The sequence below is a fragment of the Colletes latitarsis genome, chromosome 9 (assembly GCF_051014445.1).
Source record: "Colletes latitarsis isolate SP2378_abdomen chromosome 9, iyColLati1, whole genome shotgun sequence".
NCBI classification, from domain to species: domain Eukaryota; kingdom Metazoa; phylum Arthropoda; class Insecta; order Hymenoptera; family Colletidae; genus Colletes; species Colletes latitarsis.
In genome coordinates, this window is record NC_135142.1 from 30,589,992 (window position 1) to 30,617,145 (window position 27,154).

Consider the following 27,154-nt stretch of genomic DNA (forward strand, 5'->3'; position numbering starts at 1 on the left):
TAGTATAGACTTACCTCCACTAAAACGCTAAGCACCGTGAAAGTCCCTCAAGAGTCTTTTCTAGAAAGCGATGTAAACGGGGGAAAAGTCGATATTTCCGTGCTTTGGCTGCATTAATAATTCTCCAGGGTTACCCTACGGTTAAAGGAGAACCGGATTAAGAGTCTGGGATTATTTTAAAAGTACTATATTTATTATTCGTCTGGCGCATCACTGTTAACAGACGAACATGCGTCGTTTATATACAAATGTGTACACTCTGTACATTTTGTCCTATTAGATAAACGTTAACACGTAACCTGTACAGAAGCGAGAATTTTCGATTACTAACCTCTAAGTTCCTGACAGCTTTACAACGTATTTGCTTATATCAGTTACAGTTAACACGCACGTGGTTCGCACATTATTACACGTCCTTCTTTTATTCTTGTTCGATCGTTTAACATTTAATTGACTAATTTAATTATTCGTCTTATCGCGTGCACGATGGCGGTGCACACGATCCGCCGAAATTTCATTCGTCCCGGAAGCCTGTGATGTCGTTTCGATAGATCGATCGCTCGATAAACCTCGCGTAAGCAGAAACGATGTGAATGTGCGTGTGCGATCGTGTTCTTCGAAATCATAACAGATTATCGTACGAAGAAAATATTCCCTGTTACGCGATCCTGGGGCCCCGAGAAACAATTCTGGTCGCCCTTCGGAAAATTCGCGGGAACGGTAAACAAATTTCTTTTCGCTCGTCAAGACGATTTTTTAAGTCGACGACGCGACGATCACCTTCCCGATCAACGTTACGATTCGAATCGAACATGCTCGAGCTGAAGCGCGTTACCTATTATAAATGCATTCTTTCGACTCTCTCGACTCGGTGCGCGCAAACACGTTTACATCCTCGTCTATCAGTGGAAACACCGTGGAAAAATAGTTTGCCTAATATCGGAATATCGTACTTATTTCATACGTTAACGTATTCGGCGATCGTGCCGCGCAATCGATACCTCGTGTACAAAAGGGGTTAGACTAACAATAGGATCAACCTGAATATCATCGACCGTGAAACGGATTCACGTTCTCGGATGAGAAATCTACTTACTCGTTGGCGGAAACAATCAACCGTTCCAAACAGCTTTGCACGTTTATCCAAAGTATCTTCTAAACACTTCACACGCGTTTACTTGATCTCGTGAACAACATGATCACTCGTAACCTGTCGAACTGCGAATGGCGTCGCCACAACCGTTGCGCCATCTCCGGACGCTCGAGCGCAACTGACTATCGCAATGAAGTTGTATCCGGATCCGATATGTTTCGTTTGGATTTAACTGTTGGTGGGAAAAACGTCCTAGAGAAACATTAACCGTCGTGTTCGTGCTTCGAAGCCGTGCTTTGTGTCGTAAGGTCACGTTCGGAACGAGCCTATTGTTCGCCAATTTTAACGATGCCGTAATTAACGAGAACGCGATGGAAGCGGGGTTATGGTAAATACCAAGCTAACCACGTGTTTGTAAATGGCGCGAAACGAGCGTCGTCGCACCGATTATTTTCGTTCGTATTCGCGAATGGAAAAAATAGATTAAGCATTCTGTTAGTGCAACTTCGTTTTAGAACAATTATGATTTAAGTACCTGGGTTTCATTTATCTTGGCCAAATGATGCCAAAATCGTAATATTTATGATACTATGCGTACGTAAATTCATATTGAAAGTTGTGTCTTGATATTTAAGACACATTTATGAAACCAACCGACGAATTCTAAGTTTATTTTTTCGTAGCTACGTAACTCGAATGGCCAAAATGAACGAAACACTTCGTATCGTATCGGCGTGTACGATGTGCCATTTTGTAAAAGTTTGATTTTCGCGGTGCGCCGCCGTACGCGAATATGATATTCCATTTTTGTTCTAAACGACTATTCACGTAACGTAACAGGAGTCATAGACATAACGATTTATACCATAACCCCACACACTTAGCATAGTCCAAATAGTGTTGTCAACGACAAACGCACGAACTATTACGCGAAAAATCGTTACGCCTGTGACCCGTATAACAGTGACACTTGCAATCCCAGTGAAAACCATAACGGTAACAAGATTTTCAAATATACCGTAACGTACAAAGGAAACAGCGTGTACGGAACGTGCCCCATCCAATCGATAACAATTCCCAATCGAACAATAATACAACTGATGACTTTGGTCCATGATCCAATCGATCCAACGCGCAAAAGAAACACTTCGGTTCAGAAGTAACCACTAGAAAGGTATGGTAGCCCCGATGTCCAGATCCATCGATCTTTCCGTCATATCGATCGACCTGACGACGCAACGGAGAGCCCCGAGAGACGATCTCGAGCCGTCCAGTGAACTTTGCGTGCCCACGGTCCTCCTCAGCGGTCGTCCGAACCTTCTGACCGTCCTGTTCGGCCAGGTTCGATAAAAAGGCTCCTGGTTGCAGCGTTTCAAGGCACTCCAGATAACCGACGATCTTCGCGGCGGCATGTGAGAATGTGAAGGACAACCGCAGTGCTGCCAGGCCAAGGTTGGCGCTTTGCATCGGAAGATAGGTGCCCTGAAGCCCTCCGGAGGCCTCAGAATTGGAAGATCGCTAATTTTTAAAGCCACCCCCGCTCGCAGCGGCTTCGAAACCGAAACACCGTCCATTGATTCTTTTCTGTCGCGTCCAACCGACCGTACCACCACGGCATCGTCGTGCAACGTCTCCGCATTTGTCCCGATAAACTCCGTCCCGGAAACCCCGTTCGATTTCGTCCCCTCGATTTCACCGACATTGTCCGTAAGCGACTCGGCCCCTTTTATTGCGTCGACATCCGTCGGCCTCGATACGTCGTTCCGCTTTACTGAACCGGTTGACCGCGCAAACCCGCCCGAAGACGCTCGATCGTCCTGGTCCGAATAGTCCAATTGGTCGGGCGGATGCATCGCGCCGTTATACGTGGATCAGGAGGACGAGTTCGCCTCGATCGTCGAGCTGGTCGAGGCGTCGTCGTCCAAAGAGCTCTGCGTGGCCACGGTCACTTTGTTCCCGTTGCTCTGTCTCGTTAGCTGACGGTCGGTGACCGTCTGACGGGGATGGCGTCTCTTATAGGGCTCCCAATCCCCAGGACCCCGGCGTCAGTGAGTCGCGATCACGTCCGGAGCGCTCTTCGTGCTCTCTATGCTGAACGGTCGCCTCTGGTCGACCTCTATCACCGCCTCCGCCCTATACCTGGGATCGCTCGCCATTTGCTGGGTGCACTTTGGCGTGCCAGAGTGCGGGGTGCTCGACGCGTTGCTAGATCCGTGTCCAGACCCGTAAATGGAGGCGTACCGCTCGCCAGAGCCGGCCGTCGCTTGCCTCACGAATTTGGGTGATTGACGATAGGCACTGTTTTCTCTGCTGGGTTTCGGACTCTGATACCTTTGGTACGACGGATAGTCCGGCGGATCCGTGTATGGGGACTCTTGATGCGGGGGCAGCGGGTAACTGGACTCGTGGGTCGACCAGCCGGGCGGGGCTGGGATAGGATTGTGCTTTGGGCAGACGCCCATGCTGCCGTCCCGACCTCTGGACGCTGGACTGCAACCGGAACACTGGGTGCCAGGATGCTGAGGACTCTGCTCGGAAGACTTGTACGTGCTCTGGTGAGAAGGCTGAGAGCTCTGACGCGACAGCGACGGACTCTGGTGGTGGTGCAAGTGATGATGACGATGATGATGAAGATGACTGTTGGTCCCGTTTTGTGAAACGCTCGGCCCTCGGACGCCAAAGGTTGTAAAGCCTGGTGGCATCACGTTGTCCGGGATTCTGGCCTCGAAGAGGCTCTCTCGCGTCTGGCAGGAGTTGTCGCGCATCTCTGGCTCCTCGTTGGATTCCTGTAACCGTTCCTGCGTGGCGTTGCTGACGTTATTGCTTTGGTGAATGTCGTTCATGTCCCTCGCGTTGTAGCCCATCTCCAACACCAGATCCTTCGTGTACTCTTGCGCTATCAAGGTGGTGGGTGGCAAAAGTTCCTTGCTGGGCACCACTTCCAGGCTCGGAGACTCGCTACCCCGGTCCCCGATGTCCGTCCTCGAAGACGAGATCGGACAAGGTGTTGCCTTGCGACCCAGCTCGTCCAATCGATTTTCTCTGGACTGCCTGATGTGTTCCTGGGAGAAGACAAACGAATTCTTTCAATTAGTCGGGCAAATATTGAAGTTTCAACGGCGCGTGACCGTCAGGAGTCACGACAGTATTTTGCTGGCTCTGATAGAATTGTTCGAAGCCCCGAACAGTTTTGCAATCGCGAACCACTGCTTGTGCAAACTATTTCTGAAACGTTTATAGTCTTGAATATAATCTCTGTTGTATTTTCTATTTTGTGGATCGAATAAAGAACGATCAAACACTCCTTGCAATATTGACACATCGTTTGTTAACTTTCAATTAAAGTTACGTATCAGTGCTGGACCGAATACCGAAATATTTCGCGCACGCGCCCGTCCGTTTCTGTAATTGAAATGGGAATTACCGTGTTGTTCTTTGCGCAGTTAATTTTCGTAATGTATTGTTAAATTAGTTTTGCATCGAGCATAACGTAATTTGCATAATAATTGGAAAACCGGACGTTCTTGCGTTAAGAAGTTTCCATGTTGAAGCGGAAAAATATGCATGCCCAGCGAAACGCTTGGATAAATATGATTATAGCTCGTTAGAATATTAACGAGTAAAGTTTTACGAGACTGTAACAATTTCTCCTAACCAATTACCACGTGTCTCAATCAGATCGTTTCTACGAAATTAATTTTCGTTCGGTCCAGGTTTTTTTTTATAAAAACTGTTTCGATTCGTCGAACTCTACATTTTAAGCTCGATTTAATCCGAAAAACGCTTGTATTATTCGTATCCTCTGCTTGTCAGTACTTCACTATCCTTCGTGAATGGGTGAAACGAACCGTGGGCCTATTTCGTACCCATACGTTATCAGTCTTTTTCCTGCGTGTAGCGCGAATGTTAGCCACGTATGGTCGTACGTGACAAATACGAGCCGTGAATCGAATCGAAATCCTGTAGGTTCGTCGTGTGATTGAAATTCCACGAGTACCTTGCAACGCGACTGGCACATAGCACGCAAAAATCGTCGGTTGTTCGTGATTTTTTGATACATATATATATATATATTTTTTTTTTTCTGTTTCGTTGTATATACGATCCTCGAGACGACGTGTCTTCGAAGAATGTTCGAGCCATTCGTCAGCCTTTAGTTTCGACGTCCGTTGTAATGGTCTTTCGCGATGAAGTTACAATTTTAATGGCGCATAAAACGGAATCGCGTGGAATACTAGCCAGATTTTGACACGGAGGCCGAGAAATTCGTGGATAAATACTTCCACCGTAACCGGAGCTTTAATGGCCGGTAATAAAGTCGTTGAATCATCGTACGTCACGTCACTGCGGGACCTGTAAAGTTTTCGATTCGCTGATATACCGTTCGATCGTAAACGTCAGAGGTGGTCGTTGCTTCGAACGCCACGATCACCGACAGATATTCAACGGAACTTTTAATCTAGCATCCTATCAATTTTCCACCCGACTGTCGCAGTTACGAGCTCAAGCGATTGTTAAAGGTAGGTTCACTTACCCGAATGATTCGATGATCCCTGACGAGCTTCCGTACGCAATTGAAAACGAAGGCGAAGCTCATGCCGAACAAGATCAGGGAGAAAACGATGAGGATTATAACGATATGCTGGGAGTCGATCAACCGTGACTTTTTAGTCTGCAAGAATAAACACAATAAAATTGTTTATTAACCGTTGTAGACGCAATCGTTGTTTCCTCGGTTTAGTATCCATGCGTTCTTCGCGAGAGATTACGAGTTACGAATTTTACCCTTTAATTTATGGAACGACTTAACATTATACGTTACGATCGATGCGATCCCCCAGTTTTCCAACGGATCTCTGCGCGTCTGGTATTTAAATAATTAAATAAAAACCGATCGAGCGCGCAAATGCCAACACGTGACGGCAGCGAAAGGAACTGTCGCGCGTAACTCGCTAATCATCGGCTACGGTATGCAGAACTTTCACAGAGAACGGATATGTGCCCGTGTTGACAATAGATGACAAAGTACACATTCATCGGGAACAGTTACCATGGCACGATATAGGAAGTTGCGCATAACGTAGCAAACCGAATCTCATTCTCTTCTCGCCCTTTGTGTACCTCGTTTCTCGCGTTTGCTGGCTGCGAAGCCGCATTAAATACCCTGCTAAAATTTACAGAGCCGGTGCTATGGAATGCTCCACGCCCGCGTGTGTGTAGATCAAAATTCGCGGATGAGATTCTTGGCATAGCATTAACGTTTGAATGCACACAGATGGAAACAAGACGCTCTTTTTCTCTGTTTCTTTCCGGTCCGTCTTATCCGTGTCGCGTCTACGTGTCGGTATTTGGTCGGTTGTAAACTATGGTAACTATCGTCGGTAATTAAATTCGATAATCTTCCCACTCCGGGGCCAGAACTTTTATGAACAGGGATAAAAATAACTGGAATAGTTAAACGATCGGGAGGCGAGCTTGGGATATTTCGGCGGAAATAACAGGGACCAGAAGCGAGTTAGCCATTTATTAAAATCGATTAGGAAACGAACGTAGACTCGATGGCTCGTAATCCACGACGACTCACAGAGGACGATTTTAAGAATTCAGGTCGGGGGTGGGGAATTGGAAGTACGTCGATGCATGTCCTTTAAAGGTTGATTTCGTCCCCTAAAAATGAATGTACGCGCGAAAAATTTTACAACTTCTTCAACTATTCTCGTTAGAATTAATTTGTACAAAATCGTACCGTCGCATCGATCCATTTTAACTTGATAATGACTGGGTTTTGCCTGACCTACCGCGTATAAAAATTTAACGTTAATTATCTCGGTCCACCGGCTGGCAAAGGAGTTCGAAAAATAATAATGGCTACCATTCGTTTTAACTGGTATCTTTGATATTCGTAAGTGGATGAAAACGGGTTTAGGACGATGCTCTTCCATAGTTTTACGAACTATTCGAAAGCTGAAATGCGAAGCACCGTTTCGCGATAATAGTAATAAGAACAATGGCGTATAATGAGCACATTTGGCGGTGAGTCGGTACAATTAACAATATAGACGGTGTTATCGTGTTACGGGCTTTTGCGGTGGTTCTCGCGGTGCGTACACCGTACTCAAACGTCTCACGAATGAGATTTCTGTGTATTAGACGGTTACACGTAGCGAGAGCTGAACCCCGGTAGTGCGTGGATACGAAAGGATGGCCCAAAGAGGGAACGGGAAGCGCCGGTTGAGGGGTTGGAAATGCTTCTTTCTACTTCCGTAAGCCCGAGAGGTTTATTGTTATGCTTATATGGCCGAGCACACACTCGACAGACGTCGCTCGTGTTTGCGACAGTCTGTGCAAAAATACATCTGAAACGGTCACTGCATTCGCAACGAGGCAGGACACTTTTGATGCGTTCCTACGCTGCTCGACGACGGATTTATTCCGCTCCGAATGCGTGGCAGCTCGATATTTTTCCCTCGATCCTTCTCATATTTAATACTTCGATTCTCTCCGGTTCGTTCCCCTCTGTCTGGAAACGCGCTCTCGTTCTTCCAATTCCTAAATCGCTCGTCTCGTTTCGCGATCATTAAACTTCAAAGTTTATAGACGCGAATAATATTTTCACGTGTCCTCGTCAAAAGCAATTCACGCTCGTTCGTAACATGCTCTTCTTTCGTTTCGAATAAGAAATTAATGTTTTTTTTTTACCAAAACTGCATCAAGTCGCTAAGAGGGTATAATAATTCGTGGCCTGTACTAACAATATTATTTTCCGTTGCATCGAAATATACTCGACTCGAGAATACCGGGTCGTTATACCGCGTATAACGAAGGTCTTCTTTCGTGTACCAGGAATATATTTTTTTTTTTCGTTTGCAGCGCGCGTCCTGCTTTGTCGGTTTGGTCGATACTTCCGTTCCCGCGTTCTTCGCGTCCGCGCTTTTTGTCGAAATTAATGACTCCGATCCCGGAAACGATACGCCTGTTCAACGTCGATATCCGCGCGACGCTTTCGGCCTTCGATCGAGTCAACGGAAGTTTATATCCATCGACGTTTCACCAGCGTACCGGGGTGGCATCAAACTGTCTGTCAAATAAGGAAAACGGACACGCGACGTTCCTGCCCTTTGCTTCTCCCTTAGGTTTGCTGGAAGATCAACAGGAGACTCCTTTGAACAGTCTTGCGGGTCGTGTGGGCACAGATAATATTTACTCGCCATCGCATTAAATTTATGACGACTAAAGTCAACGATTCCGACGACTCCACGGACCTTGGAGTTCAAAACGTCTCGGGTCCACGACAGAAAGCTGATCCTTTGCGTAAAAGTGGAATGCAAGAAAGCCTGACAAATAACTTTAGGTAATTTTTCGCTTCGAGAGTATGAAATATAAAAATTCATTACTTTTCCAGCGATGTTAATGCAGTTTCAATTCCACCCTCGGTCGTAATTTTTTTATTCGCCTTAAAGGATCCTTTCGTTGCATCGCGAGATTCACGGAGAGCGGAACGAAAAAGGGAGCGTTAACTAAGAAAAGTTTTCAACTCGCGAACGCGTTAAATTTTCGCTCGGAAACGTTCGTGCTTGGTTTCAAACGATTTTACGGCGCGCCCGTGAATTTATGCGCGATCAGAACTCCACGTATCGCGAGAGAATCCAACGCGGTGTTCTGTTCTACTCAAACCGGCTGTTATCGAGTTTCCGCGAGCGCGAAACGTTCTAGGCTGACAAAGAAAAACCTTGTTTTCCGCGTTTCCGATCGCAGCCTTGTCAACTCCACTCTTTCGAAATTTCTCGTGCATATTGAAAGACGTACGGAGAGGAATCGTTCGGTTCATCCATTCCTTGACCCGGTTCGCTCCAGAGACAGAGATTCCCGAGCAGCCGGTGAAATTAATGACAGTCCAGTGAGAATCTCTCGTCTCTCGCGAAAAGAAATAATTAGTCGCCGGAACACCACCGATGAAGTTCTCATTAACGAGAAGTAACGACTGTACGGATTTTGTTATGTTACGGCGCTATATCGCCGGGAGAAGTATTAGGGGAAGGACTGATAATTAAAGAACATTCCCTGCGGTTTAATTATTGCAAAAATCCAGGCGGGATGGATCGCTATCGAATCGATGCTTCTACGAGGGATGTCAAGAATGATGGAAATAAATGGAGTCGCGAACTTATTTCGTTCGCACTGTACGATTCAAGATAACGATACAAAAACATCCCTGACGCGAAGATTGATAGTCCAAGTTAAACGAAATGGAAAACATTTTCATTTTTTCAATTTTCGTTTCGAACTTGGGCCTAACGATGCTCGTCCAAACCAGTAAAAAAAATAAAAATGTCTTGGCGAACTTAACTGGAACTATTTTTATTACACTCCCGATGGTGCATATTACGCGCCAGAGGGTTGGAGTATGAAAGGTTTCCTGTGTTATTTCTGCAGCATGTGTTTTACGAGCCTTCCTCTCGTTTCAAGGCAAATCTCCATCCCTTATCGAACATAAATATATACTATTTGCAATTTTACCTATTCTCCATAGTATTTCTTCCACCTGGAGTGCGTAGATCTACAAAACTCCCAATGAATTACAGTGAATTTTCCACGGGGTACTTTTAAAATTACCATGGATCATGCAGTCTAATATATCATCACAGAATATTTCCTTGACTTTTACAAATACGACGATATATTTAACAAAACTTGTTTTCTGTTATTTCTCGAAAGATCTCTCTCGTCGGGAACGATCTAAAATATTATTTCCGACTGCGAATCTTTGAGATGGAGATTTGTTTAGAGACGCGCTATTTTTAAGCGTTGCACCTGAAATTTGAACGCGTATTTTTGTTTCAGCGGGGAAACTTTGGCCGTGTCTGATTGTGTACTAGGAAAACACGTTCCCCGGATGTTTCGACCGTTCCTCCATCGCGACTCTTTCGCAGCGTCCGGTTTCCATTAGCATTTACCTGGCGAGCACGAAACGAGATAAGTGGTATGGGTGCAGTTTCCATTAGACGGGAATAAAATTGGATAGGACGGCTCGTATAGTGTATTCCTCCACGATTTCGTCCTGCGTTCTGTCCGTCCCGTCAATTTCGTGGCCGGTTTCCCACGTGAATAGGAAAACTCGCATATCGCGACGTACAATCTTGCCGTGGTTTACTGCAGCCGCGAGACACCCAGTAAATATATTTCGCGATAAAATAATAGAACATTGTCGGTCATTTGCATTTCACAGCATTAATGAAACGCAAACAGGAGCTTGCTTGTTCGAAACAAACAATATCCTATACAGAATGTTATCGAAAAGAGTTTAATATTTGTCGTTTAGATTTAGAAAATTTGTCTGGCTGTTGCTGGCTGACTCTACTTATTTGAACCAGTGGCTTTTAATCAGTGTTCCGTGAATTTATTGCAAGTGTTTCCTGAAATTATGACGACGGTGTGCTAGGTACGGTATGCCAGGTTAGCTAGGAAATTATGCTCGAACGAGCTTTAGTGTAAACGCGCCAAGTTTGCAACGCGAACAAGAAATGCAACGAATGACAACTGAAAGGCTGGAGATGTAATTGTACTTAGTTCGTAAACACGCAGGACACACCTTTTAATTAATTTTAATTAACTTGAGTAGCTCAGCAACCCCAATAACAGAATTCCCTGCAACACTAGGCAGCTTTGAACACTGCATTTGGACGAGCAATAAAAATACATAAAAAGTATTTTACATGCTACGAAAGATTCTCAGGTACGGCTTGAATAATTTTTAATATATCGAATAATTGTTTTTATAAACGCGTTATTCGCGTTCCGTGGATGTCGCGTAGCGATACTATTTCGTAACAATTTGAAACGCGCTCGACCGTATTAAAGAACGCTCAGAAAATTTCTCGTTACTTAAACGGTCCTGTAAAAAATGCCTACGTCGTTCGCGTAATTTCCCGGCGTGTCGGCTGCGAGATTACAGGAGCTTCGTCGAAAATGGAAGCGGAATCGCGATCATTTTTTACATTGCACCGTGAAGCTTCGCGAGTGATTTCCTAAGGAGAAAAGCTGCAAACTGGCTGCGCCAGTCGTGATAAATTCGCGTCGAACGTGCACGAATGGACTCACATCGCTTTCAAGACAATCCGTTTATTGATAATCGACGACGCCACGAGCAAATTTTTGCACAGAAAAATTGAAAGATCAGCACGAATGTAAATATACATCGCGAAGACTCGTAAGAAACAGTACGGGCCAAGTGCCGCCCAATTCCGTGCGCGAAAAAGGTTTTGGAAAATAGAACGGGACCTCGAGTAAATTGGAGGGAAATCTTTCTTGTGCTCTGACGAATCGCACTGGCAGAAAGAAATCCTCGAGCCCCTTCAGCCTGCGGCCTGTTTTCCAGTGATAAGAAACTCGCGATCTTGCGGATGGATATTGCGGAACAACCGACCGCAAAGAGTTTCATTTTTTGCGGTTAAAACGAGGAGAGTCTGCTTTTCCTTTGTCCATAGTAGAAATCGGGCCGAATCGACCTTATCCGCGGCCACTTCTTTTAATCCGAACGTTTTACTTAGGAGGCGAATTAAACTCTGACCGCGTCTTTGTCGCGTCCGTTTCTTCGACTTAACAAGCCACTCTCGATCCGTCGATAATATTTCCTATCCACAGACGCAAGACAGGCTCGACGGTTAATTGACCCGACGTTCCTCGTTTGACGAAACGATCCGTCCCCGTTGTATCACCGTTTCTCATGGAAATTTCAAATCGAAATGTTTAGTAGATCGCGAGATGCGCTCGACGATTTCTGTTAAGCATCCGAGGCGGAACTTTCTTTCGTTCCAACTTTCCTGGTAATTTGCACCTAGTGTCTCGACTAATTGCTTCTGGATTTTATTAGAGTAGATCTCAAGAGTTGGGCGATACAACTCCAAGAACTGTATCGCATCTAAGGACGTTCTCTCTTGGATTTTCTCTGTTCTGTAATGTCAGAACGACTCGTTCACGATTGAAGCAGGATGCACGCTGAAACAAGGACTCGATCGAACTAATTGCCGTTAGATTAATATCCCGTTGGTGCCGCGGTGCCGTCGTTTCTGGTGGCTGCCTGTTTTGGTAGTTTGCCAGCCGCGCGTACTATTTCGCGCTCCCGGAACCGGAAACAGCTTTCCGTACAGCGGGACGATACGTATTCGGATATCACGAAACCGCGAGTCGGAGGTCAGGGAAACGGAACGACTGGCTCCGGCCAGCGAGAGCAGTCCTGAATAAATTAATTAACCACCGAGAGAGCGGATAGAGAGACAGCACGGAGAGGCTGGAGGATATTAAGTCTCTGTTACGGTTCCACACACCGGATCCCCGCCGGTTTGTTACAAAGAAGTCGGCTTACAAATGAACGCGATCAAGAATTCATGGAATATTAATGGCCATCGACGGTGACGATAATCGTGGGGCTCGATGAATTCCAATTCCTGCCCGTAGAATCGATGTTCTAACGTTTCAATAATTCCGACATTGAAAAGTTAGTGTCAGGGCCATCTTTGAAGGTACAGGGGTTGGTGGATTTTTTTTTAAAGGATGATGATGTTGGACAAAATATTTCTAGGAACGTGTCGAGTATGGCTTACGAAACGATCGTAATTCTTATCGAGTGAAAAGAGGGTGGTTGAAACTTAACGAAAAAGCGATGACCCGTCTTATTACTGGCTCACCGGTAGAGCTACGACGTACATATTAAATATAGCGAAGGCGGTGGCTCGACTTTAGATGGGAGTGCTGAACTTCCCTCGAATAAATTAATTAGCCCCCCTGGAACAGGCGGAGGCGGCGCAAAAGGGCGGAAAGCGATTAAGTCTAGGCGACGTGCCATTCTTGCGGTGCAGGATATCCTGGATCCCCTGGTTTGGCACTAAGAAATGAGAAACCAGGATTATTTCAGCCAAGAAACGTGGACCGACTGCTGCGTAACCGAGTCACATCGTTCGTCAGACACAGTGACAATCGTTTGTTTACTTGTGTAATTGCACAGTGAACATATACCGAAGAACTTTTATCGAGTTCTCGAACGGAATGATAAAGAAATGGACATTCTTAAAGTTTCGTATCGCCTTTCTCCGCTACGATTTTTCTGAGGAGGATCAACGTTACAAAATTACGTTGAAACTTTTGCGCGGTGCTGTGCATGGAACTAGACTGAACGAAAAAAGCTCGCGATGCTTTTTACGAAAAGGGAGGAAATGGATGCGGGAAGGAACGACTCGGAAATGAGTCGAAATCCCAGAAATCGAAAAACATTTATCGACCTTAACAACACGACAGGATGGAATTTAGTCTGGATATAACGTTCGCTCACTCACGTTGCAGGCCTGGTCTTCCTCGTCCCACCGGAAACGGCAATTGACTCGTCCGTTGCACTGTAAATCCGCGGCGATGCAGGTCGCGTCCTCGCAATAGTACTCGCCGTCGAGGCAGGCTGGAAAAAGGAAACAGAAACGATCGAATAAGAACCTTACACGCTCGTAATTCCATATCATCGTTTAAGTTTTGGCACCGTCTACGTTCCAGCGAACGTGATTCGACGTTTTCGCGAATTAACACATATGCAACGAATCGCGAACCGGAGACTTCATTTTTACACTCGGGGAAAATATTCACACAGATTATTTCAGTCGTAATTACAATGGTAAATCGCACGGTGATTTTTTAAGCTTCCTCTACAAAGTAACTTCCATGTTTGGAACTTTATAGATTACATCGTAACGAGCTGTTAAATGCCGCATTGCAGCTCGTTTCCGGTAATCGATTAGAGTCCTCTATTTCACGGGTACGCGGGTACTCGTGGATTCAAGGTTGCGAGCAGTTCGTTACGTGGTTATCTATTGCCACGGCTAACAACTTCGATACATCAAACTACAACAAATTTAACGCTAGATTTACGGACATTGATTGCACATATTTTCATCGAAATTGGGTACAAGTGAATTGGCCACGTACGTGGCGATATATTAGTTTCGGTGGCAGGTGCGGAAAGTTGGGAATTCTTCCAGGATCGAGATATAGCAGGGAGTTCTGTACGCGTAACCGCATTACGGCTTACTCCATTTACCATTCAGCCAAGGGCTTTGCCGCCATTAATATAGAATTCGAATCGTTTAGCGACCGATTATTCCCTTTGCTACAAGCCGGTTAAATAGATTATCTCTTTTCGCCGATATCGTTGTAATTATCTGCTTAAACGTTCGAACGAAGTGGAAGTCGGATCGAATTCGGTCCAGCTATCAACCGATAGCTTTCAACGAACGATTCAATCGTTACCCTTTTAACGATCTGGGGATTTCGGTGAAATCGAAACACGAAGAATTCGAAAGTCAATCTCATCGTTTTTTCGCATGAAACATGCTTTTTACCAAAGCTTCGACCGGCTGTGGAATTCGAATCGCTATCGATGGCAAGGATTCCAATCGAATCGAAATATAGTATTGTCCGTAATAGGTTTTGGAATTCATTTAGGATATGGAGAATTCTTCGTTTAGAATCAGGCATCAATTTGGCGTGGAATGATCGTTACTCAAATTCCATGAGCGGTTTAATGTTTCGCATTTTGTTTTCCGCGACGAGATAGTCATTCGAAGCACGTCGCGAGGAAAATATGGTCGACGGAATTCTATTTTCCGATCGATGGAGATTGATATTCGATCTTACCCGAGTTTAAGGGATAAACGTACCCGGTAATCGATACGTCGAGGAAACTGTAAGACAATATTGTGCTCGGGAACGTTTACATTTTATTTTAATACCCAAGAGTTTCGATTTACTTTTCTGCCTAGCGAAAGATAAACAACAAGAATATAACCAAGGGGTTGATACACTGTCTGCTATCCTTCGCGGTAAAACCAACAAGAAAATTTAAACTTTCTTTAAGCAAGTCGATATCGCCGCAAGGCGTACTGTCCGACTCCTTTGACGTAACAAACTTTCTTTTTCTATTCAATTTACTCGTGCGACACTTTAACCGGTTTCTAACGGATGTCTTTCAGTCGACCAAAGCAATCCTGAGCGTTTACTACTTAACTAAAAGTACCAGAAGCGTTTAACGACCAGTTTGTCGTAGCAATTTACGATTTCGAATAACAACCAGGAGTTAACGACACTCTGCCTTACGCGTCTAGAGATCTACTTACGCAACTTTCCTCGAGTAAAAAGTAAAAAGAATGACGAAGAACGTTCGCTTCGCTGATGGATACGTCGATATCGGTTAGACGAATAAAGTGGTTAATTAATCTTCGTTTAACGAGCCTTTGGAAACAGACGAAAACTTCGTTGCAAACAAGATCGGGATTAAACGTAGACAAATCCGACTAGAATTTTTTAAACGATTCTTCGCGCGATAACAGGCTACGCACTAGTAATTGGCGAACAGGAAAGTTTAATTTCCATTAGGCGGTCACGCTAGAGGGATATTGCGGAAATCTTTGTTCCCTGCACGCCCGTAATTTCGATGTTAAGTTTCATTAAAGTTAACACCGACGTGTCGGGTTCCACCGAAACCGTTGCGTGCCCCGGGGATAGAGAGATACGATCTAATGGAAATCAACTAAATTAACGGCGCGCCGCGTGTTTTTACAGTAATTGAAAATAAAAGTAACTGGAATGACTGATCCCCCGGCAATTAGGAAATTGCCAGACTAATCACCGGAAAAGACAGAGGGTTATTATTCATCGGCGGGACCCGGCTCGCGAATTACTAGAACATTAACAACGCGAACGGTCCATTATTCAGAATAACTCGGAATCGCTGTTCCCCTTAACGGTTCCGCAGTAGAACGCTCGTACCGGGGAATTAACGAAATCCTACCGCTTGAGATATTTTATCTCGTGCAACCGGAGTTTAAATATATGCTTTCAAGCTCCGTAACGTTAAGTTTGGAATCTAAAACCAATCGAATCAACTTGTTCCGTAAATCTAGCGTTAAAAAGATACGATCTCGCTGCTGGACGCTACCATAGAGCTCACGTTCTCGATTAGAAGTCGTCTGGTCACGCGCTCGCATCGGGACGGAATATTGTACCCAAGCGTTAAAAATGACGTCTTCGACGATATCGAATGGAAGCTGAACAATTAATGGACTATGTATGCGCACTCACGTTTGTCACCCGGGTCTCTGTCCCTGAGGGCTGTCATGACGGCCTCGAAGCTGCTGTTCAACGCTTTCGGTTCGGCGTAAAACCTGACAAAGGCGATATTGGTCTGGATGAGGACGGTGTCGGCGATGCTGCCGCAGAAATTCTTCTCTCTCGAGGACATGTCAGTGCGTTCTTTGAATATGTCCACGAAGTTGGCGTCGCACTCGTTCGGTCGTTGCAGCTTGAAGGGATCCGAGAACGTCAGCTGAATCTGAAAATTGTACGTGTTTCCGCGATGAATGTCGGGGGGACTCTTTCCCGACGCTTAACGGCGTACCGTCAAAGGATTCGTACCAATTAGGACGGCGCGTTTTACGAGGAAAACGAACCGAAACGTCACGGTCGTCGACATTTTTACGTCGGATAGGATTTCGTTTGCGAAACCAGGACGAATGATCCCGAAATGGGAGGGTCGGGGACAGGGATTAAAGACATTCCCAACGAAAGGATGCGTCGAGGAGTCTTTGAGCGACCTCGTTGGAAATACACGTCTCGTGAACGCGGGTTCACTCTTCCCTTAATTGTCGAAAATCCAGGCGTCATCAACGCAGTGTCTGCCGACGCGAACAGAGAGGAGACTAAAAGCTCCATTGGACGAGATGCTCTGTTGCGGGACATTGACTGGCATCCCATAGAATAGTGATTCTCAATGGGAGCTCTATGGACCTTTCAATCTAGACCCGTCATTGAAGTTTCCAACAATTTATAGCGAACGTGATAGCCGGCTGACCGTTGTTCTTCGATGAAAAATTGGGTTCCGTGGACCGAGGAAGTCATATCCAGTCAAAAAGAAGCCCTATTTGTGAATTTTTTTCAAAGGAACCACGTGGACCGTTTGGTACGAGGATTTTGCTCGGTGCTTTGTCCATCTTTAGAGAATGCTTCATAAAACTACAACTCGACCTGGTTAATTTCAATATCATCAAGGGGGAAATTATTTCCAACAATCTGTGGACTAATATACGCGCGGATGCCTCAACATCGCTGTAAATTGTTCTTGAAGAGAATGTGCAATAAGGACGAAACGTCGGTACAACTACGAACGTACATCATAGACATAGTGTGAACGTTCAAACAGTAAACGCAGTGTAAACATTCTGATAGAACTATGCGGTAGCTTCTCCTTTTGTGTAGAATGTCAAATAGTTATTTCATCAAGTCCATTGCTTTGTAGATCACGCTCAAACTAACGCTGTATCTCTCGTCCCTGCGTTTCGTGTGTCCTCCGGGTCCTATTCTATCGTTCGTTTTCACACGACCACAGATGCTTTGAATTTGAGCAATTGTTTCGCCTAATCGACGCGAATAAGTAAACAATTAAAATAAATAATTGCGTGTGTACCGAGATAGATGCTTAGAGTCGCTCAATGCAAGTAGAAATATCGAGGTATGGTCAGGCGCGCCGGACGAGTCACACGATCACAGACTGATGCTTCGAATTTAAGCTGCTTTCGCTTAATTGTTGCGATTAAATAAATAATTTCGTATATACCAAGATAGATGCTTAGAATCGCCAAATGCTGAATGGATGAATTAATTATGTCAAAAATGGAGACTAGTATGGGAGAACTTTACTCTATCTTTTCGATTCATTTTCTTATACAGAAAACTTCAGAACAAAGTATTTTTAATAGTTGAACGTTTTAGGAATCTGTTTTAAGACGTCAAATGATATATACATATTTCAGTCTCACCTTCCATCCATCCTTAACCGTGATATTCCACATGCAGTCCAACGGGATGCCTTCCTTCTCGGAGAGTTTCTTCCTATCCTGGACGTCGTCGCTGTTAATAATCGCCTCCATGCCACCCACGTGTATCACACACGGCTCTGGTTCTGGTGGCACTCCCGCTGGAAATCATGCTTATTAAATCGTTCCGTAGCTGTAAGCCTTGCCGCGAAAACTCATTAAGAAGCTTGAAAACGGTCGGGTTATGAATCTGCGCGTATTGAAATGACCGACGCTGTACGACGAGTAGAAGGATGTAAAAACGAGACACGTTTGCCACGATATATGATTAAAAACAAGTCGATGACTGCATTTATACAAAGTGATTCTAGTAATTGAGCTGGAAGGTAGATAAATATCTCTGGTTTCATTGCAAGAAGAGAGACAGTGACGAAATTTTTACGACGACCTTTACAGTATTACGTTTCCTCGAGACTGTCGACGTCCTTTCGTCAATTTATGCGTGCTCGCGTTTCATTTGCTACGAACTCGCCAATATTCGATCGCGATTCACTCGAGACGAAGCTGAGCGACGGTAATGCAGAAGAGCGCCAGCGGAAAGAAACAAAAAATTCCACGGGGGGCCATTGTTCGCGGCATAATTCATTTCTCGTTCCCGTTTCGAATTGCCGTTGTAAAGTCCCTCAACACGGCGACGCACAATAAAAGCGCAGGAAATTAATCAACCGCGAAAACAGATTCGACCCTCGTCCGATTCATTTCCTCTTTTATCGTAACATTGTCCCACCGCCCACGGCTAGCGCGAGATGAGCCATGCCGCGAGCGATTGTTTTCACACTGAAGACAGTATACGTATGCATTAAAATAACACATAGAAACGGAAAAATGAATTTTTTTCATTTTAGATCCAGTTTTCTACGCATCCCACCTTTCGATCAGCTTTTGCATAGTGGTGGACGTTGACGTTTTTGAGATATTCGAGATTAAAGTTCCTTCGACGTTAGTTTGACGAATTACAACTACTACTATCGCAAACGAAAGTTAATAGGAAAGAGTGTAGCTGCTCGGTATTAGAATCACTTGCGTGTCAATATTTTTTCGAGGAAGAAATTTCCGTCCGTGTTCTTTTATTTCCTCCAACTGCACAAGTGATTCCTGTAACGAATAGCTTACAAAGTGTTCTACCAGTCTTGACGCGCGATTGATTTGCATTTTGACGAGGGGCGGGACCGTGGAACGTATTCAATTGTTAAAAGAGAACGGTCACGTTGCATTTTACAACGCAGACTTCGCGACATCAAAAATTCCTTTCATCCGCCGACGCTCCTCGCGATAGAAAAGGGCACTATTATCGAGTTCGAATTTTATATCGAGGAATTTTGCGTCTGGGTGGGTTCTTGCTGCCTCATGAACGACGTTTCCATCCGGAATATTTTACAACGTCGACGAACAGCAGCGAAAATGAAGCCTTGTCGCCGAGACGATCGAGACTGCGCTTCTATTATTTCCAACGTTATTTGTAGCTTCGATTTACCATCGATCGATGTTAAAAAACAGAATCACAGACGAGGTATACGAGTAGACCTTGCACCCAATGTATTTCTTCGGCCCATTTTTATGGGGTCTCGTTGGGGACACGTATTAACAAAAATTAACGAATAGAAAATGAGTAATACTTCAGATACAGAATAATACAGATTTGTAGTCTCAACTGCCCAGGTATTTTTATTTTCCAACCCATGTATACCTATTACACATAAACGAGGTAAAGAATAGGCCTATCGCTAGTGGGATGAACGCTATCGTTGTACCATGAGTGTTTTATAATATGAGATACACTCTTCCAAAGTAGAACAAAATGTTAAAAAGATCATGCATCAAATTGTAAGGGGATCCTCGTAAGAAGGCTTTAATCTTCGTAATGGTTTCAATGATGATCAATAATGACTAACTTATGGTCACTGGTGGTCAACAGTGAGGTTGACATGAAGGTCAGCGGTCAAGTGAAGATCCAGAAATGGTCAAGAGGTGGGACCAATCCAAATAGTCTTGTTCTCTAGGCCAAGCGTGAAGAGAACATTGACACTGTCTCCCCACTCTTCGACTTCCCCACTCGAAGACTACCGCTGGACAAATTCTTCAGTACCCCTGGAGCATCCAGGGGGATCGGGTCTCGCGGGCCTACGCCAGGCCATTCGTGGAGCGGTGACCACTGGGGGGACCAGGAGTGACCAGGACTGACCAGGGCTGACCAGGACTGACCAGAACTGACCACTACTGACCAGTGCTGACCAGTGGAGATCCGACGACTGACCACTACTGACCACTACTGACCAGTGCCGGACCGTGATGACCACTGGTAAGAACTATTTAAAATTGCTCTCCCCACTTCTATTTTGTCGTATGATACCAATTGAACGTTATGGAACTGTTCATCGCTTTTACTAAATTACGAATCGTTTCTTATGTTACAGCTGAACCTCCGGTACTGCTTCCTTGGTAATGGTAACTAATGGTCAACAAGTAGTAAGCTCACTTTACTTATTTATATTATTATCCCCAAATTGACCAGTTTATTTTACTTGTTTGGTCATAATTCAGTGTTGTTTGACTGTTTGATTTTATCTGGTTATTATGTATCCCTCCTCTATTTCTACTACTGCCTTATTTTTTGAATTGGCATGGTTGTGTCGAATCATATACCATTTTTGTTTGCGTACTATTTCACGAATTTTGATGTCAATAATTAGAATAAGATTTTTATTCTTGTTCTATTTCGCTGAGATATTTTGTTTAATTCTTGGGTATGTTCAATCTTCCATTTCATCGTTGGATTTTCAATTCTGCTCAATCTTTGTTTCTGTTCGTCTTCGTTTGTATGGTTCTTCAGATAATTTTTATAATCGTTTGCTATTTTACTTCGACATTATCTCTCCTTCTATTTATCTCTCATTACGAAAGTTAGGTAGAATACTTTGTTTCTATCATGTGTCAATTTTGTACATTTCCTTAGGTAGGTTTAATCTTATAGATTCTCACTCTTCGATACACCAGCACGACAAATTATTCCATCGTTTTGTCTAGTTTGCATGGTGTTTATTAAATTTCCTTTCGTATGTCACTAATATGGGTATCAATTTTAGTTTCAGATTATTCGCAGGGACATCGAGGGATTCATCCGCCGAGGGACATTTAATTCTAAGTCGATTAGATTTAAGCTTCGTCGCGAATCTTAAAATTAACGTCGAAGATTTCTTTATTATATGTATCTCCGCGTCTGTACCAAGCAATTATTCAATAAGTAGCTTCTCTCTCGCTCGTTCCCTCGTTCCTAGCTTCGATCACCGCTGTTTCATCGATTGAAACATGTGATCGGCCGTGTATCTGGTCCGAAAGATCTAATCGCCTTCCCTTGGTAAGCTTGGTTGAGGGAAAACGGCACTTCGCTGGAAGGTGTGGAGTTTCCGTATTCTGCGGAAACGCATACCTTCCAGCGGAAGTCGACCCTGTCTCAGGTACTCTCTCTTTGTCAGACAGCCTAAGTCGGGTCCTTCGGGCTCCCGGCGGGGTGCGTTGGAGAAATGGAGACCTCGATTCGGGGTTGCAGTTCTCTGTTTTCTTGTTGAGATCGAGTTAGCAAGGGCAGTAGGTTCGATCCTCGGATCCGCTGCACGGTACAGCATCGCGTCGCGTCGCGTCGCGTATCCCACGATTTAGCTTCATCCCTCTTTTTAACCATATAATTGCTTGGTACAACATCCAAGGAACTTTGTTTCCTTCTATCGTCCGAATTTTAGATTCAACTTGACTAGACTTGAGCTTCGACGTTAATTTTAAGTCTCTAGTATATCTGCGTATGCCAAGTAATTATTTAACAAATAGTTTCTCTCGACTCGTTCTCTCGTTTCTTGCTTCGGTCACCACTGTTTCGCGGAACGAAACATGTGATCGGCCGTCCAGTTTGTCCGAAAGATCTAGTCGCCTGCCAATGATAGATCGATTTCTAGAAATAGAAATCAATCTACCAAGGGTAGTGTTGATTCGATCCGAAGATCTGCTGCACGGTTCAGCATCGCGTCGCGTCGCGTCTCCCATAATTTAGCTTCATCCCTTTTTAAACGAAATAATTACTTGGTACAACTAAACTAGAAGATCGAAGGAACATTGCTTCCTTCTATCTCTCTAGTTTAGTAATCTAGTTTCTAGGGATGTAAAAGGGAGATCGATGGAACTTGGATTCCATCTATCTCCCTTCGGGTCTCCACTCGCAGCAACCTCCTCGTGGTGAGACCTGGTAATCGGTGTCACCCACGATAGAAAAGTTATTCTTCGTGGGTGGCACCGAGCTAATGGCTGCGAATTTAGAATTGTTTCTTGATATAATAAACGAATTTAGATTTTAGTTAGGCAGGTGTTTGATTAGCCATTATGTTAGGCAAGTTAATTCAGCGAATAGTTTCTCAACTGACCGCCATCCGTGAGAAGAGGCCGTTAAAGTCCATAAGGTGAAAGGTCTACTTGTATACCTCGTATGTGACAGAATAAAATATCTTTCGCCGAGATCCCTGGTGGATTGGAAGGTTCCCAACGTTCGCCGCCATTGGGGCTAATGTCCGAATGGGAATTCTAATCCGAGAGTCACTCGACGCCGACTACTTTTGTTTTAACACGCCTCGGAGTACGATTTTGACCGTAATGCATTAACCCATCCCATAAAACAGTGTAGGAGTATTCTATTATATTGTAAGAGATGCAATATGGTTCACCGTAGTTCCAAATTAATAATTACAATTTGCAGTCTTTTATTTCATTTTTTTCTAAAAGTAAAAGTGCTTTACGTATGAAATGATGCGCTAGATTTCGTTATTTCTATTTTTGCGAACATTTTCGACGAGACAAAATAATTTGCCAGGCGGAAGTGTTGCAGCAATAGCTTTTATGTTATTAGGTCATATATGAAACAGTCGATTCAACGAACGCATTTTTTTCGGAATTTTATAACTGAAAAGTGCTTTCATATGATTTTTATCGTGCAGCAATATAAAGATTGAAACTACCTGGATGTGTTACGATAAATATTTCGTAAATTGTTCCTATGCAAAATGACAGATTGTAATTTAAATAATGGATACTACACTTAATACTAAAATTTGTACATTTTTTAATTCTTCCACGTGTTAACGACTTTCACGTCTAACATACGCACGTAAAAATGTACAAAGTTAGTAGATATTATTTTCTACAATTTTCACCCGTAGCTTAATACGCGTCTCTTTAATTGTCCGCGTGAAATAATTCCAGAACCAATTACCGTTCGTCTCGGAATCTCGGATAAAATCTATCGTCGGTCGTTATGCGCGTTCAAAGGGCGTACGGCCGAATATTTTCGGCAACAAGCTAGGGAATCACGCGTCCGACGGTTATCCGACAAAATGATGATCGAATATATCACGCAGGTCGAACAATTAACGAGCCCCGCGGCGGTCCAAAGACGAGGCGCCGCTGAAAGGAGATCTATCAAGCAACTCGATGGCTCTTGCCGCGGGTGGATCCCGTGTATTCATAGCCTTCCCCTGTTCTTCCCGGTGACTATGAATTAATTTTGGCTTCCGTCCGCACTTGCACCGCTCCGGCCACGCGGATCATCCATTCCCGAAGTGTCTCGTAATTTCTCGACCAAGGCAAGGACCACCAAGCAACGACTATACAGTTATTCCCCGTGAAATGTTAACAACGATCGCGTTCGTTATTCCCGGAAGTATGACAGTCGCGCTCGATCGCGATAACACGTCACTTTTACACGTAACAACGAAACCGTACGCGGTATCGCCGAATCCAATTATTCCTGCCATTTCCCAAAATGAAGTGTAGCCGAATCTCGAGCTCGAATATTCGTTAACGTTGCTCGCATGTTTTCTACGGGTAAATAACGCACACACGTAACGCGTATCGCTTCGGGGGACCGATAATTTTAAGTGGGAAACAATCCCCACAAATTAATACTCCGTTCGAACCAATAATTTGATATTCTATTATATCCCCTATCGAAAACAGGCACTTTAAATATAATTGCGATAAAAGATTCGTTGTAAAATCTCGATCGTCCGAGGTTCCCAGCGTCCTCGATCTATCCGGTGACCCGTTTGGACCGGGCAACGACGCGCGTCTCGTATCCGATCTTCCGTCGCGTTGTTCATCGAATAGTTACGACGGCGCGAATTCTCGTACGGAACGAAGCTCGAAAATCTCGCATATCGTGGCAAACGTGACGGACTGGAAGAAGGATCGTAATTCCGTGGACTTACGATAGGTCGGTCTCGGTATCATGCTCCAAACGGCCTTGAAGCCCTTGCCTTCGATGCTATCGTCGCTGTGGAATCGTAGCCAGAGGTATCTCGTCTTCGACGTGATCTCTGGGGGGAAATTCGTGCCGCAGAAGTTGCCGAGGAGATTGGAGTAGCCGTGCTGGCCGTCACGTACCTCGAGGAAATCGTAACGGCAGTCGGCGCTCTCCTCGAGCTTGAACTCGTCCCGAAAGTCGAGCTTCAACAGCATATCTTTGTCAGCTGAAACGAGAATGAGAAAACGGCGACGTTAGTGACTGCGGACGAAACGAATCGCGAAGGCGTCGTCCAGCCAAAATTGGGTTCGCGACTTACAATACAAGGGGGACCGAAAAACAAAGGTTTCGCTGCGAATTTTTGTAGTTTCACGTATTTTAAGAAACGAGGGAAATATACTTTTCGAAGTACATTTCGCCCACTTTTGATTTGACCACGATTCCAAAAATTACATTTCGTCTTGCATCGGGTAATAAATTCCTGAGCTGCCCGCAGGACATCCAGCCACAGAGGAGTCTGTTACGGAGTTGGAAACGGACTCGTATACGTCGAGCCTTTAGATCAGTGACCCACGAAGTTTGGCTCGCGGGTCAATTCGGTCCTTTCATCAAGTTTGTCAAGCCCGAAAAGTTTTCTGATTGCTTGTTGGCATCGATATATCAAATTCGAAAGTGCAACGGAGGTTGCCATTTCTTTAAAATATGATTTCCAGTTGTTATTTAAATACTTTAGACGATGCATCGAAGGCCGATAATAGGTTCGATTCTTAAATCGCAGGTTTAAGGAAAAACGCATGGTTTGAGATCACCGATGTTTTCGCTCGTGACTCTTTTTTCTTTTAACCGTAACAAAGTAATATTACATGTTTCTATCTGCATCCAAGAGGTATATTTTATAGAGAGAAATTCGACGAAAATTCGCCTATGGTTTCGCTGGATCGACGGTCCCTGAATCGGAAACAGCGGTACGTTCGTCGGAAGCAACATTCCTGGCTCGTCTTTTCAAGAAAAACAATCTCGTGCGCAGGACACACATTGTTCGAATCCCTGTGCAAGAATGTGCCCGGGATCGGTCGGGTTACACGACAAATATTCTGATGTCGTTAGCCTCGAAAGTCTCTCTGGCATACGGCCAGGTTGTTCGTCGTAGTCATCGCGCGATTCCTTTTTTTTCGGAACGCTTCTCGTCCAAGTACGCGAGCTCGCCGACCCTCCATACCTCATCATTCGATAGTAGGACAAAATTCTTCTGTTTTAAAAATCGTAAAAATAATACAAGAAAACGTATGCGCGAAAAAATCGATGCTTCGAATAGCTTTTCTTGGTAAAGGATTTCAATGTTTGCGGTTCGAGAAATGTACACAGTCCTTAGCGCGCGATAAAGTGTATGTTTAGGTATGTAAAGCGTGTGGACGATAGGGATGGGCGAAAGTGGCGTTCGATGTCGGTTTTCTCGTTCGACAAATCGAAATCGATGCTCTCTTATCTGGCGCGTAACCTTCCCCGTGTGGCGGAATATGAACGCGCGATTTGGAAAAATCCACGGGACTACATGGCCTTGTCACCCCCCTCGGCGAGCGTAAATCTCGGCGATACCCGTTGCAATCTATAATGAGGCACTTGGGATGCAAACGGACCCTGGCTTTCTCCGCACGTACGAAGATTATCCACGAATTATTCAGCGCGATTCGATCGTTAGAATTCACTTTATCTTCTCGACGCGGCGGTCGATCTTTCCACTGCTCTATCTGCGCGATAATATTTTTTCTTAAAGCTAAATTTCGTTAAGAAACCCCCGGTGCATCGAGGCTTGCATCGTTCTTTATCTTTTAGAGTTTCACGATGACATTTTAAAGTAACCGAGCATCGATGGAGAAGCGTTTCGAGCGTGTCTGATCGTGGTTTTCTGATTCCACTTCCTCCAGTTTATTTTCATTCCATCCAAGCACGCGTGTCCTTCGGGACGAAAACGGGACAGTGACTCGCGTGGGTCGATCACGGATCATGTGCCAAACTTTCATTCATAGCTCGGCAAAAATACATGCGCTAGTCGCGATACACGTAGAACATAATAACGTTTCCGCGGACACCACATTCCCGTCTATGCGTTACGCTAAGAAACGTCATTCATCTAAATCAGTGGCGAGCAACTCGCGGCTCGTTCCACGTTTGGTTCGCCGGAGAGAAATGCTCGCCGCTCATTCGAACAATTCGCGCAAAAGTATCGGGCAATCTATCGACGAGAATCTTCATTTCGCGTGACAGGCATTAATAGCGGGTGGCGTTGGCGCGGCTTTAATCGCCACTGAAATAGACGGTCTATTTCTCGAGTGTGTTTAATCGTGGTAACCGGTAAAAGCAAACACGCGACCCGATAATCGACGGTAATTTCCAGTCAATATTTTTCTTTCTATCGCGAGCATAGAGCCGCGCGTAAATCTTCGCCGAGCACGCGAACGGTTATGCAAACGCTATATTTCATTCGCAAATACTGGAATATTCACTACGTCAAAAGTGTCTATTAATCTCGGGTTATTATATTGGGAAAGTTAAGTCTCCTGTTAGTCAGAGAAATCAAACACGATCTTCGTCTTTTTCTTCTAGTTGCTTTTTAAATTAAAATGATTCGAAGACAGAGGGCGGTAGAATTTTTTGACAGGTAGCTAGCGAAATGTTTATTCTATTGTCTCGACGATCCCGTATCGCGATGGTATAAGGCTCGTTTACGCTGGTATAACATTTTCATGCGGAACGTACCTTGGTATCCTTGAAAAGAAAGGCTTTAATGGGCAGTGTGCACGAAAGCGCCTAGCGGTTTGAGCTTTGCTGCGCGTTGTCGGAAACAACATGAAAGGAAGTTGCCGCGCCCGTGTA

The 27,154-nt window shown here is 44.6% G+C and overlaps 1 protein-coding gene across 2 annotated transcripts in view; it reads right to left on the reverse strand.

Moving 5' to 3' along the window:
• Positions 1 to 211: 211 nt before the first annotated feature.
• Neto (Neuropilin and tolloid-like) overlaps positions 212 to 27,154 on the reverse strand; it is a 120,097-nt gene continuing 93,154 nt past the window's right edge. For both annotated transcript variants that reach the window (XM_076773488.1, XM_076773489.1), the window contains exons 5-10: positions 24,246 to 24,506; positions 17,944 to 18,101; positions 16,211 to 16,460; positions 13,423 to 13,538; positions 5,628 to 5,765; positions 212 to 4,155 (exon numbers count right to left, since the gene is read on the reverse strand). In XM_076773488.1, coding sequence (XP_076629603.1) covers positions 3,139 to 4,155; positions 5,628 to 5,765; positions 13,423 to 13,538; positions 16,211 to 16,460; positions 17,944 to 18,101; positions 24,246 to 24,506 — 1,940 coding nt within the window. In that variant the 3' untranslated portion in view covers positions 212 to 3,138. The remainder of the gene's footprint in view (positions 4,156 to 5,627; positions 5,766 to 13,422; positions 13,539 to 16,210; positions 16,461 to 17,943; positions 18,102 to 24,245; positions 24,507 to 27,154) is intronic.